This window comes from Dreissena polymorpha, chromosome 1, assembly GCF_020536995.1.
Source record: "Dreissena polymorpha isolate Duluth1 chromosome 1, UMN_Dpol_1.0, whole genome shotgun sequence".
Taxonomy (NCBI): Eukaryota; Metazoa; Mollusca; class Bivalvia; order Myida; family Dreissenidae; genus Dreissena; species Dreissena polymorpha.
In genome coordinates, this window is record NC_068355.1 from 203,168,502 (window position 1) to 203,182,793 (window position 14,292).

General features: G+C 36.5%; 2 protein-coding genes across 2 annotated transcripts in view; both read right to left on the reverse strand.

The window, feature by feature from the left end:
* The window catches only part of LOC127864687 (uncharacterized), a 192,174-nt gene extending 181,815 nt beyond the window's left edge, over positions 1–10,359 (reverse strand). Inside the window, exons 1-4 of the mRNA XM_052404588.1 lie at positions 9,880–10,359; positions 2,825–3,800; positions 1,484–1,845; positions 794–859 (exon numbers count right to left, since the gene is read on the reverse strand). Of these exons, the coding sequence (XP_052260548.1) occupies positions 1,493–1,845; positions 2,825–3,527 (1,056 nt within the window). The 5' untranslated portion in view covers positions 3,528–3,800; positions 9,880–10,359 and the 3' untranslated portion in view covers positions 794–859; positions 1,484–1,492. The remainder of the gene's footprint in view (positions 1–793; positions 860–1,483; positions 1,846–2,824; positions 3,801–9,879) is intronic.
* A 2,392-nt stretch (positions 10,360–12,751) lies between these two features.
* On the reverse strand, positions 12,752–13,849 carry LOC127865945 (tigger transposable element-derived protein 4-like). The gene is made up of 3 exons (XM_052406111.1): positions 13,407–13,849; positions 13,217–13,298; positions 12,752–13,108 (listed from the first exon to the last, which is right to left on the reverse strand). Exons 1-3 carry the CDS (start codon positions 13,847–13,849, stop codon positions 12,752–12,754), a joined length of 882 nt encoding a protein of 293 aa, XP_052262071.1.
* Positions 13,850–14,292: the final 443 nt, after the last annotated feature.

Below are 14,292 nucleotides of genomic sequence, written 5' to 3' on the forward strand. Positions count from 1 at the left end.
AACTCAAGGCCTTATGAGGATGACAGAAATTCTCGAGGTGTTGAGTTACTGAGGTTTCTGTATTGGTAAGTTGGAAATCATCCAGCTGAAGAAGGGTTTGAGTTATTGATCCTCAAGTAAATGAAGTAGTGCTGTAAACAGGATATACACAAGAAAAGACGGCATTTTACCTTATGTGTAATCATATAATCTTGTCAACTTCATCTTTAGCATTCTTAATACACAGGTACATTATCAAATCATTAATATTCGTGGGACATTATGTTTTGTTGATTTTAAGAGTTGAGTGATCAACAAATTTAACACAAACATGTGAGAAAATAACTGACAAATTCCTCTTTTTTTTCCAAACTGAGAAATCCACGAATATAAATGATTGTACAATATACAAACAATTCAAGAGGATATTTTACCTTATGTCAATGCATACTGTTCTTTCCCACCTCATTTTTTGTGCATTCTTAATACATAGGAAATACACAAGCAGGCCTTTTCCAGGCATATTTATGGGTTGGTTAAACGGAACCATACCCAAAGCGTTATTTTTTTAGATAAGTGCTTCATGATTATTATATCTCAATTATGTTTCAATTAGATCTAAAAAAAAGTATAGAACTACATTTGTATCATTATATGATTTTATTATTATAATTTGAAGTATTAGAAAGAGTTATACAAAATTATATTTTCCCAAATAAATTGATTTTTCATGCGAAATAAATCCCAATCCAAAAAAAGCATTTTCCCCCAAAATGGCCAAGAAAACGCCTGACAATTTAAGCATCTATTTTACTTTCTGAGTCTTCAGGTCATTCTTGTCCACCACATCCTCAGCATCGATGTCCTAACTCAGCAGCAACTGGAGCAGCAGAATAGATTGATTGTTATCTTGTATGTATATTTAGGACTCACACACATTTATATAAATGTAATTAAAATCAATAACAAATGCTCAAAAGCATTAAAAAGGCAAATTAATAAATCTCACATCATGTGTCAACATTCTATAATTATTACTCAAAAAAATCAATATACATGTATATTCCTCCAAAGATTACTAAAACTATTTCATATTTTATAAAAAGTATTCATCCATATATATTTGTTACCTGGCTTGGTGTTTATAGAAATGAAAGTCTAAAAATAGCCTCAGTTGCTATGTACATGTGCTTCTATGTTCAAATATTAAATTTTCAGTTGAAATGCTTTGTTTTTTTCATGCAAAGTTTACAAGAACTAAATTTTAGGATCATCATGACACACTTAATGTTACGATAACATAACATAATATGTACTAGTTTTAATGTTCAATAAGAGATACTTAACATTGTATAAGAAAGTAACAATATGTGTACACACATTATTTGCATCTGCAGCTACACACACAATGCTGTATAGTAATATTACACACTACAATTTGTGAATGCTCAACAACTCTTACTGATTGAAACATTCATCGCTAATAACAACAACTTATACATACATGTACACACTATTCCACTCTGAACACCAGGATGTTGTTGCTGTCATCCTGTCCTACAATGATGGAGGATGTTGTGCTGCTGTAGCAGACTGACCTTGGGTACCTCACTCCATCCTCCTGAGTAGCCAGCGTAGCCAGCTTACTCTTTCCCTCCCAGTCCACCTGTAGTATAGTGGAGGACAGGTATCCACAGACCAGCACCTGGCCTGCAGGGGTCACATGTAGACCCAGTGGGCCTTCTAGTTTTGGGTCTGTCAATGTAGTCAGGAGTGTTCCATCCATGGCCAGGGTGAGGAGCTTGTGCTGGGAGTAGTTAGCGATGTACAGCTTGTCTCCTGTGGGACTCACAGCACACCTGGATACTGCAAAGCAGAGTAACATCAAGATCATATTTAATAATTGTACATGTCAAATAATATTAAACATACTGCAGTCATATTGTATTACGCATTTTTCGCTAAAAATAGGCCTTCCCACATCTAAAATATATGCATACATTCCAATAATTCAATAGTTAAATGTGACAATAAACTTCAGTAGCAGTGTTATCGTGTATACGTTTGACAAGTTGAAATGCGACTGGTGAGTTAGAAATGAAGTGTAGAAAAATTACACAGATTGGAAACAATTACACATACGGAAACAAATGCACAGTTCAATCAACACGTGTATTTAATGAATGTTATTATATGCAACAATAATAGATTTCCAACACAGTCATGTATACATGTGAAAGCAATGTACTGAAATGAGTGAAATTGACACAAGCAGACATATTTCATACATGTACAGTGTTACGACTTTATTTGTGTTTTAAAAGTGTTATTTATAACATGAACAATTATATTTCAAACAACAATATTGACGCTTTTCTATCTAGTTGTTCACTAAACCATTAACACAAGCAAGATGTTAAAATGAATCTTAATAACTACATACATATATTTGAAAACTTCTTAAAATCAAGCTACAGCAATTTAAAGAGTATCCATTTTATATGATTTTTTATTATTTTATCGGTATTTATAAAATATATTGCACTGTACAGTAATATGACAGCCACAAAAATGAAGACAGTCAGAAAGTGCCTCTTTCCCAGAAATTCAGTTTCTATTTACAGATGTCATGTAGCGACAGTCAAAATACAAAAAAGGCATGATGTGTCAATATTTGTTGATTAAAAATTCCCGATTCAGTCCATTTAGTCGATACAAAATTCCAAATTTGCCATTTTATCGATTTAAAAATTCCCAATTAGACCAGACTCCTTTTCCAAAAATGGCTAGAAAACCTCTGAACATCATACAAATGATATCAGGATGAATCCATTATGATTCTTACCTGCATCGTCTATGGTCTCATAGAGTCTGCAGACCTGTTTGCCACTGGGTGAGTACTTGAACAGTGCAGTACCAGAGGTGATGAACAGGTCACCCATAAGGTGGGCAATTACATAACAGCAATGTTGTAACTGAAACTTCCTCCCTGGAGTAAGCTGACTCTGGTTGACTGTGATAAACTGGACCTCATGTGTGTTAACTCTATCATCCACAGCCACTGCAACCTCACTGGGTGTGATGAGACACATGTCCCGTGGCCTTGCAACCACATCCCAGTGACTCACCACCTGGTACTGCCTGTTCAGCAGCTTGACTTTATAATTTTGCTGGTCTGCAACCAGTACCTGCCCATCTTTGAGAGCACATATCGCTGCAATCCAGCATGTGTGTGAATCACTTGGCATTTTCACATTGTGCACAGACTTCCCATTCACAGTGAACACATGGTTTGGAGAGTTCTCTTCTAAAAATGTATCCGACTGTTGCATTTTTTCCAGACATTTTTTAATTGCAATAAAAGAGAGTTCAGGTCTATACTGTACTTTCTGTATGGCTATATGGAGATGGAACAATTCATTGTGAAGCCAGATGCATCTGTATCTCACACTCATGAGAGGAGCTTTCTTCAGGGTCAGCTCTTCTTTGTTTTCCTTAACAGTGCTTTTCTCAAAATCTGCTAAACAATATTTGATTTTCTCACGCATTTCACTGACTGTGTATTGCAAATGTTCATGTGTTTTATTCACAACGCTGGTTTCACATTGGAGTAAAAAGGATATATATTCAGACGCATACCATCCACAATATGCCTCTCATGTTCATTGTATGCAATCTTTAAAGACTTCACTCTGTCCTCCTGATATGTCTGAAACTCTTTCATTTGGGCAAGGGTATTTTCCGTTCTGACAGACAGGTTCTTGAATTCTGTTGGCCTCCCTGTGGCAGCCTGAGGTAATGGAGTCACTTGTAAGCATTGTCTGAAAAAAACAACCACACGGGAGACAGTAAGTGATATGCAAGTCATTAACACTTACACCTTAATTATTTTAATTAAAATTCAAATTTAAAGGCATTTGACAATTTTGTTAACACAATGTAAGCACATACAGTAACAAGGGCTGTTTGTAAAACATGCATGCCCCCCATATGGGCTGTCAGTTGTAGTGGCAGCCATTGTGTGTATACGTTTTTTGTCACTGTGACCTTGACCTTTGACCTAGTGACCTGAAAATCAATAGGGGTCATCTGCCAGTCATGATCAATGTACCTATGAAGTTTCATGATCCTAGGCCTAATTATTCTTGAGTTATTATCAGAAAACCATTTTACTGTTTCGAGTCACTGTGACCTTGACCTTTGACCTAGTGACCTGAAAATCAATAGGGGTCATCTGCTAGTCATGATCAATGTACCTATGAAGTTTCATGATCCTAGGCATAAGCATTCTTGAGTTTTCATCCTGAAACCATTTTACTGTTTCGAGTCACTGTGACCTTGACCTTTGACCTAGTGACCTGAAAATCAATAGAGGTCATCTGCCAGTCATGATCAATGTTCCTATGAAAATTCATGATCCTAGGCGTAAGCATTCTTGAGTTATCATCCAGAAACCATTTTACTATTTCGAGTCACTGTGAACTTGACCTTTGACCTAATGACCTGAAAATCAATAGGGGTCATCTGCGAGTCATGATCAATGTGCCTATGAAGTTTTATGATTGTAGCCATTAGCATTCTTGAGTTATCATCAGGAAACCATTTTACTATTTCAGGTCACTGTGACCTTGACCTTTAATAAAGGGACCTGAAAATAAATAGGGGTCAACTGCGAGTCACGATCAATCTACCTATCAAGTTTCATGATCCTAGGCATAAGCGTTCTTGAGTTATCATCCGGAAACCATTTTACTATTTCGGGTCTCCATGACCTTGACCTCTGACCTTGTGACCTGAAAATCAATAGGGGTCATCTGCGAGTCATGATCAATGTACCTATGAAGTTTCATGATCCTAGGCATAAGCGTTCTTGAGTTATGATCCGGAAACCATTTTACTATTTTGGGTCACCGTGACCTTGACCTTTGACCTAGTGACCTGAAAATTAATAGGGGTCATCTGCCAGCCATTATGAATCTACCTACGAAGTTTCATGATCCGAGGCATAAGCGTTCTTGAGTAATCATCCGGAAACCATTTTACTATTTCGGGTCACTGTGACCTTGACCTTTGACCTAGTGACCTGAAAATCAATAGGGGTCATCTGCAAGTCATGATCACTCTACCTATCAAGTTTCATGATCCTAGGCCTAAGCGTTCTTGAGTTATCATCCGGAAACCATTTTACTATTTTGGGTCACCGTGACCTTGACCTTTGACCTAGTGACCTGAAAATCAATAGGGGTCATCTGCGAGTCATGATTAATCTACCTATCAAGTTTCATGATCCTAGGCCTTAGCGCTCCTGAGTTATCATCCGGAAACCATTTTACTATTTCGGATTATCGTGACCTTGACCTTCAACCTAGTGACCTCAAAATCAATAGGGGTGATCTGCGAGTCATGATTAATAGAGCTATGAAGTTTCATGATCCTAGGTCCAAGCGTTCTTGAGTTATCATCCGGAAACCACCTGGTGGACGGACCGACAGACGGACCGACAGACCGACATGAGCAAAGCAATATACCCCCTCTTCTTCGAAGGGGGGCATAATAATTCTTATGAAATGGCAATCTAGGTATAAAATAAAATATTTTTTTGCATAAGCCGTTAATATGTCTATTTTACTATTATATTTTTATTTTTTTTAAGGTTATAAATTATGAGAACTTAATTCCTCTTCACTAATGGCTTTCTTGCATATATTGGTATAAGCTTCATTAATAAATAGATGAAGAATGATAATTCATACTTATTGTTAAATACTGTAACAAGGGCTGTTTGTAAAACATGCATGCCCCCCTATATGGGCTATAAGTTGTAGTAGCAGCCATTGTGTGAATACTTTTTTGTCACTGTGATCGGTGGTGGTGGTGGTGGTGGTGGTGGTGGTGGTGGTGGTGGTGGTGGTGGTGGTGGGTAATAGTAGTATTAGTTTTAGTAGTAGTAGTAGTAGTAGTAGCAGTAGAAGTAGTAGTAGAAGTAGTAGAAGCAGTAGCAGTAGCAGCAGCAGTAGCAGTAGTAACCTTGACCTTTGACCTAGTGACCTGAAAAGTAATAGGGGTCATCTGCTAGTCATGATCAATGTACCTATGAAGTTTCATGATCCTAGGCATAAGCATTCATGAGTTATCATCCGGAAACAATTTTATTGTTTTGAGTCACTGTGACCTTGACCTTTGACCTAGTGACCTGAAAATCAATAGAGGTCATCTGCCAGTCATGATCAATGTACCTATTAAGTTTCATGATCCTAGGCCTAAGCATTATTGAGTTATTATCAGGAAACCATTTTACTATTTCGAGTGACTGTGACCTTGACCTTTGACCAAGTGACCTGAAAATCAAAAGGGGTCATCCGCAAGTCATAATCAATGTACCTATGAAGTTTCTAGATCCTAGGCCTAAGCGTTCTTGAGTTATCATCCGGAAACCATCTGGTGGACGGACCGACAGAAAGACCGACAGACGGACCGACATGTGCAAAACAATAATCCCCCTCTTCTTCGAAGGGGGGCATACACATATTCTGAAAAAGTTTAATGAAGATCGGACAAACCAGACATTCCCAAAAGTATTTAAAGGTCACAGGACATTGGGTCCTGTTGACTTAAAAAAATTGTACGACCGGACCGGGATTCATAAGACCTATACATCACGTCATCAACTCAAATTTATTGCCATAATGTTAATCAGAACAAGAGCTGTCACCATATTAACGCTTTGATAGAAGTTATGAGCATTTTTCGAAACCTAAACGCAGATTTCGAAACCTAAACGCGGACCCTAAGTCAGGCTTTTTCCGCTCCATTTTGGGAAAACGCCACACTGGAATTTTGGGAATTTCGCGTCGTGAAAACCCCCATTTTGGGAAAAAAATTAATCGCAAAATTGGCTCAATTGGGAAAAATTATCGCATGTAAATTATTTAAAACAGTGTTTCTTATATTTCAAAGAAGCCGTTAACTGGTAAATAACGACTATTTTGATAACTTCAGTGCCCCAGATAAGCTGCGTATCTGCGTCTTTCACCCTATTAAATTGCTTAAAAACGCAAAGAAACACAATATCATGCGTATTTAAAACGCAAAAGGTTTTACTTATACGCAAATTCGTCAAATTTGATGCGTACAATACAATAGCTTCGATCGAAAATGCTTTGCTCATTTTCGGTATTTTCTCTTTGGAATTATTATCGTAATGCGGCGACGCTTTCATTCAGCATGCGCCTGGATGACGGAGCAGGAAAAGTCAAAGTTATCCAAACTCTGCGGTCTAGATTTTAATTGTTAAATAAAGCGTCCGACCAAATTATTGACGACGACATACATACGTTTTAAATCTGACTTAATCCGTCGTTCATTGTGCATGTCTTTGTAAAGCGTCTGTACTTTCAGCTTCTATTACGGTGCGAAATAAAAAGTCTAAGAGGGGTCGAAAGATGTCCGCGATTGTTGCGCCAAAATATCAGTCGATCGCAAACGTTTTCGAACCAAGAAAGCAAAAGCCCATAAGTGCCGATTCATTCGTGTTATCATTTTTTAGTTAAACGTTTATATTATGCACAGTTTCAAAGATATAAGATGTTATGAAACATCAGTTTATTAAAGTAAATGTTGAAACAGTTTTATTGAATCAATACAAGTGTGCAGCTTCAACAGAAGTAAAGCGGCACTGGTTTTATGGTATGCATTTTTATATCTCATTTCACCCTATTTCAAGAATGAAATCACCCTATTTATCAAAATCAATGGGTGAAAACCCTAATTCCCAAATAATTATCTGGGGCACTGTAACTTATTATTAAAATTTTACAAAATATTATGAACATGTGTGATTAGTGCTGGTTTTTTAATCTGAATTTGGGGAAAAGGCTTGGCCTTTTTGAGGTGAAAAAAATCGCGGGAAGCGCCGGATTTTGAGGAAAAAAAGGAAAGTCTTAAATAATCATTAACATATTTTACAGTTCTTAAAACAAATTCAAGGCAACAGATAATATAATTATGCAATACTTTCTATTTTCTACACCAGATCAGGTCAACTTATATATTTAAAGGGTAAAAAAATTCAGACCCGTGGCATAGGGCGGAAAAAGCCTGTAAGTTCAAGGTCAAGGTCACAGGGGTCAAAATGTTGAGGCGTATGGAAAGGCCTTGTCCATTTGCACATGCATACCAAATATGAAGGTTACATCTGAAGCTACATATGAGCATTTTTCGAAACCTAAACGCAAAGTGTCGGACAGACAGACGGACAGTGCGATCACTATATGCCCTCCTCCAGAGGCATAAAAATGAAATGAAAAATATACACAGCACTGAACAATTAACACTAACAAATCACAACACAATCACAGTAGTCTTAAGAAAAATATTTAAACCAAAATGAAGTTAAAGACAATGCAAGTGTTCAATTGAAAATTCAGTTATTGTATACTGGCATGCACATTTCTGTGAACACCAATGTTTTCAGATGCTGATAGTTAGGTGTCACAATGACTGAAGAATGCAAATAAATTATTTCTACACAAAAACATCGCCTTTATACTTGAAAGGACTCAACGAAGTACCTCAAACAATTTAACACATGTTGCTATCAATTACATAATTTTACAGACTAAGTTTAAAAAGCAATTCGAGGTATTTACAATATTTCAATGACATACATTTCCCGGTCTGGAAATTATATGAAAACTCAGAATTAAACTACAAATATCAACAAACCAACCACAAAGATATAAAAATCAATGAAAAAGCCCTATTAAGCGTAACACTGTTGCAGAACGTGTTTTGGATTAACAGTAAAACCTATTGACACATTTACTCACATAGGAGAAATTGTTCGGTGTGCATGTGCAGTACCATTTCATGACTGTTAACATAAAAACGAGGTAATTTGTACTGCTCATATTTCATTCAAGCTCGCTTTTAGTTTCATGTTTTAATTCTATGAAATAAAGAAACTTTTGCTCTTTAATTATTTACTGGACATTTGAACCGACAACAAAGCATTTTCAATCGGACATGTTTTAATAACTTTGGTCAGGTACGACAGTTCGGCACATTTAAGAATGAATGCGAACAATGCTTTTGTTGTATAGAGTTGAAAAACTGGTTTTTTTTTCGATTTGACTATGTGACCTACATTTTTTTATCTCAAATAGCCCAGTTTCAAATTTTGCAGAAATATCATGGAGGCAATTTATGTTCTTACCTGAAGTCCCATGAATATTATCAATACATGTGGCGCCTCTAACGTTTTTATTAGCTAATTGTTGGACAGACAACGAACAATCAACATAAAGAGATCAGGCTGAGAAAAGCTCACAATGAGCAGGTTATAAGCTCAAGTGAGTTAAAAAATGCAGGCTCAAACATTCAGCCGCCACGTGTTACATATCCTTCAAACATGTAAATTGGGTAAAGGAATACATGCATCAGACATTATACAGGCAGGTTGAATTAAGGTTTTTCTGAAACAAAGCTTGCATTGCCGCATGGGAGTCATTACATTATTTATGAGAAATTTACTGTTTATTAACTGTTGATTGTCACAGCTTTAGGTCCATCATTATTATTGCATTTACCATTTTGACTTGAAACAACAAAGAAAGAGTTTATAATTAAGTCATTTCATAGAAGGACTTTTTACACTATGTTTTTTGCTGAAATATGGCCAATATCTTGTAATCCATATACTTGAACCATTGAAGAGTTATTTATTAACAAACACAAATTAACAAATTAAACCTGAACAACAAATTGTACACATGCAATGATTTGGAAATACTTATATAACTAATATTACAATAATCCAAACAAATTAAAATGGATGATGGTAATTGAATTATACAAAGCAATAATTTATACTGATATAAAATAAGCAATAATTTAAGCTACCTGTGATTAAGCTCAACACATTTAGAGCAGCACAGATGGTTGTGGTCCGCGCAGTACATTGTTAATTTTTCTCCCTTGTGTATGATGCACATTAAAAGAGAAGTCTCCATCTTCTTAGAAAGTGGCCACTTCCTTATTTTATCCTTTCCATAAGGAGATTTTTTATAAAACCCCAAACCATGCTGTTTATGAGAGTGAATACATGTTCTGCAGAAGTATTTAAGACATTTTTTACAGTAAAAATCTGCATCTATTTCTACAGACTGCTCTTTTTTGCAGATTGTACAATAATAATATTTAACCACATCAGAATTTTTAGAAATTCTAGATGTCGCCATTTTGATAAATCACTTTCAACAAACAAGATTTTACAATCTGAAATAACTTGAAATAGTTATGTCCAAGCATATGTTTACAATACACACACACACACAATGTTATTAAACATAGACAAGTGATATGAAATTTCTAACTGAACACCAACCAAGTTAACCATCAAATGGCGCTTGTATGATAGAGGTTAACAGTCTAACTATGTATACTTGTCACATGACTATTGGGTAATGTGTGTTTTGATTACTAGAGTTTAAACTGTTCCATAGAAGCTGTATAGATAAAACCTTTAAACCAAATTTTTAAAACACCACATATTTAATTGCTCTAATAAATGACATGTTATGAACATGGAATTATAATGATAATATTAAGCAGGTTCTTACATAAACCAATTTTATTACAATATCAGATCCTTTCCCTCATACAGTATAAACAAGAGGGCCATGATGGCCCTGAATCGCTCCACTGTTTATTATGTGAAAAAAGCATGCAATGCGCATGGGTTGAAATGTACTCAAGCATGTGACTGTCTCTTTCTATCCCTCGTCCCACTAGGTTCTTAAAGTTGGAAGGGTGAGCATTTTTATGTATGGAAAATGTTATTACAGTGTTAACTAAACAGACTAACAAGCAAATTTGTTGAATTGATATCCCCCGCCCATATTCTTCTTGACACAAAAGGGTTATATTTGACACTGAAAAAAGCATTTTTTCAAGATACAAAGGGCCATAACTCTGTAATTAACAGATGGTGTACAATGTCATTTGGCGTGCATCATCTCCTTTTCCATATATATTATATACTCATACCAAGTTTAAATGAAATCCGCCAAAGCACTTCCAAGATATGGCTCCGGACACAAAAGTGCCTATAGTAAGACGGACGGACGGACAGCGCCAAAACAATATCCCTCCGCCTCTGGCCGGGGATAAAAAGCCTGGGAATTGTCGCACAGGTCCTTTGCTTATCGCATAGGTACATTTATCTCTCCAAAAGATAGTGTTGTTTTTTCTATTTCACATATTTTTAGATGCTAAAGATCAAATCTACGCATGTTCTACAAGATGAATGAAACCGAACGTAGCGTAAAACTTAGTTGCTATGTTTGAATAATCTCCAAACAGAAGTCTGGTGATTGCACGGACCTTATAGAGAACATTTGAAGAAATTCATAAAGTAGAGTTAATTTGCTTTCACTAACAAACTTTCGGTAGACTAAATATTTATACATTTATCCTTAATAAGTCCCTTGTTTGCGAAATTGCGATGAAAAAAGGGGTCAACTGTAAAAAAAGTTCAATCTCTTGATTCTTATAAAATTAAGTGTGGCCATTCTTTGTTGTGCTGGATATGCTCTTTGTTAAAACAGAAGAGATGATTCTTCCTGAAGCAAATCTTTTACGAAGGTTAGTCAGATATATTTCAAACTGGAATTGCTGGAGCAAACTGGAAAAAAATGGATGGATAATACTGAGAAGACAGGCATGTGTATTGTAGCTTACACATCTGAATTTACAGAAACATAATCAAGGAGTTTCCTGACAGGAATTCAATTTACCGGAAGGGTATCTTTGATTATGTTTAGTGCGTCACTGAATTACAAATGGAATGTCCTTTAATGAGATGACCATCAGCAATGGCCTCTGTAAAGAAGTAGTATTTTTTAACATTTCATTTACTGATCAATGATAATGTACAGTAGTACAGTATGGTTTAAAAAGAATTAACAAACTCTGTAGCTTGTATTCACTTGTCGCACTTCTAGATAATTTTATAACAATCAACATCATGTTTTGACCATGTTTATATATATACAGTAGACTCTCTGTAAACCGGACAGTCTCGGGACCGGCCTGATCGTCCGGTTTTCAGAGAGTTCCGATTTACCAAGAGTTTTTATATTGCCGAAATATACATGGTATGCATTGTGTACAGAATCACATAAAAATAAAACAAACCATATACATTTACATGTACCATGTGATAACTGTACGCAGGTACTGATGATGTTAATTGCGTTCTTAAAAAATGTGTTTTTAATCGATTAAAAGCAAACAACAATCCATACCGACTTGTTTGGATTAATCCCAAAGTGAGCGTGGTGCTTTATACATGTACGTACGTGGCATTTGTCATATAGGTGAGTGACGACACAAATAAGTTTGTTGTAGATACACGATTTATTATTCAATACATACATGTACCACATTTCATAAAACATACACACAAGTAAAAAACAGCGTCATAATTATTTTTTAAGATATTCATACAGTCTAACCTGCCTTCAGAGACCACCCAAGGTGAATCTAGGAAGTGGTCTCTTAACTGAGGTGGTCTCTGAGTACAGTTTGACCTGTCAGACCAGTTGGTCGTTGTTAATGCAACACATTAGCATATGTCAGTACATGCATGTGTATCTGGCTTTAGTATGTACATTATACATTCAAATATATATTGAGTGTTCGTTTTTATAGAAATATATACAGAAAAAAAAGTTGTTTGTTGTTTAATTGTATTTAATATATTAATATACATTTATTTCGTCGTTGTCTCCTTCCATGCGCTGATGACCCAGTAGATAGCTTGTAGGATGTTAACCTCTTTCAGAATTTGAGGTCCGGTGGTCGCCGACGATCTTTCCAGCTCCATCATCACGTGTTGTAGTTGACGTTTTCTGTACTTTAGCTTCATTGTCTGTATGATCCCTTGGTCCATGGGTTGTATCACTGATGTTGTGTTTGGAGGAAGGAACTGTAGCTTGATCTTGGTTAGTGTGATGCGAGGGTGTGATGGTGCGTTGTCTACGAATAATATGACGTGTCTTCTGGCATGTCGCATCCGCCGATCAAACCACTTCAGCCAGTCTTCCATTATCCCGGTCGTCATCCACGCCTTTTTGTTGTTGTAATACCGTATCGGCAATTTGTCGGGAGTAACTGACCCAAAACATCTCGGGTTTTTTTATTTCCCGATGATGATTGGGGGCAGCTTATCTCTTACCGAGGCACATAAACCCACAGTGATGCGCTCCTTCGCCATCTTCCCGCCGGCACATGTCTCGCCTTTCTTGAAGAACGTCGCACTGAAAATATTAAAAAAGTAATTTTGAAATATAAAATTATAATTTATTTATTTACATTTTCATTTATTTATGTGTTTTATTATTAGCGTGTTTTAATTTTTTTCTTACCTTGTGCTTTGTTTGTAGAATAATCCTGTTTCATCCATGTTATAGATGTCACACGGTTGATAACCTTTGCAGATTGTTGGAAGACGCTTTTTCCAGTCATCCACTACGACTGGATCCACCTCCGCTCTCTCACCCGTCCGTGTTTTGAATACAATGTTATGGCGTCTTAAGAATGAGTCGAGCCACCGATTTGATGCCTTGAACGACGCTAACCCCAATTCTGCTGCGAACTTGAGCGCCCGTTCTTTCAGGAGTGGTCCTGATATGTTCACGTGACGCCCAGTAGCATCTAAGAACCACTTGTGAACAAGGTCATTTAGATCGTCATATTCTGTGGCTTTCTGCTGAAGCTTGGTTTGTAGATTACCGTCCCCTTCATACTCTTCAATAATTTCTCGTTTTCTTTTCATCACCGACTGCATTTGTGTCTTGCCAACACCCATCTCGGTCGCTACAGCCCTACAGCTCCTCCCGGATTCAAGCATTTTTAGTGCTTTCATCCGCTCTTCCAATGTAAGACACTTTCGTTTAGTAGAAGACATGTTGCGCTGTTTGTGTACTTTTGCAAGTGCTTGAAAAATTATTTACCTCCCTTTTTATACTGCTGTCCGTTACAAACTTACCTTTGAGTAAATATTGTCATTGTAATAAAAACAATTATTTGCAAACTTTAAGTACACAAATAATTAATGTCAGCCGAGTTTCCACAGTTTGCTCCCGATAATAGCGTGCAAGCGTGGATGCCAATTAGCGGATTATCACCTGCATTGTTAGTTGAGTGTCACCATCGCTTAGCAACTTCACTGCAAGACTGCAAAATGGTCGCTTACTGTCGTAACGAGTCTTAATTTGTAAGAAAAACAATGGTTGTTGGTTGCGGATTTAA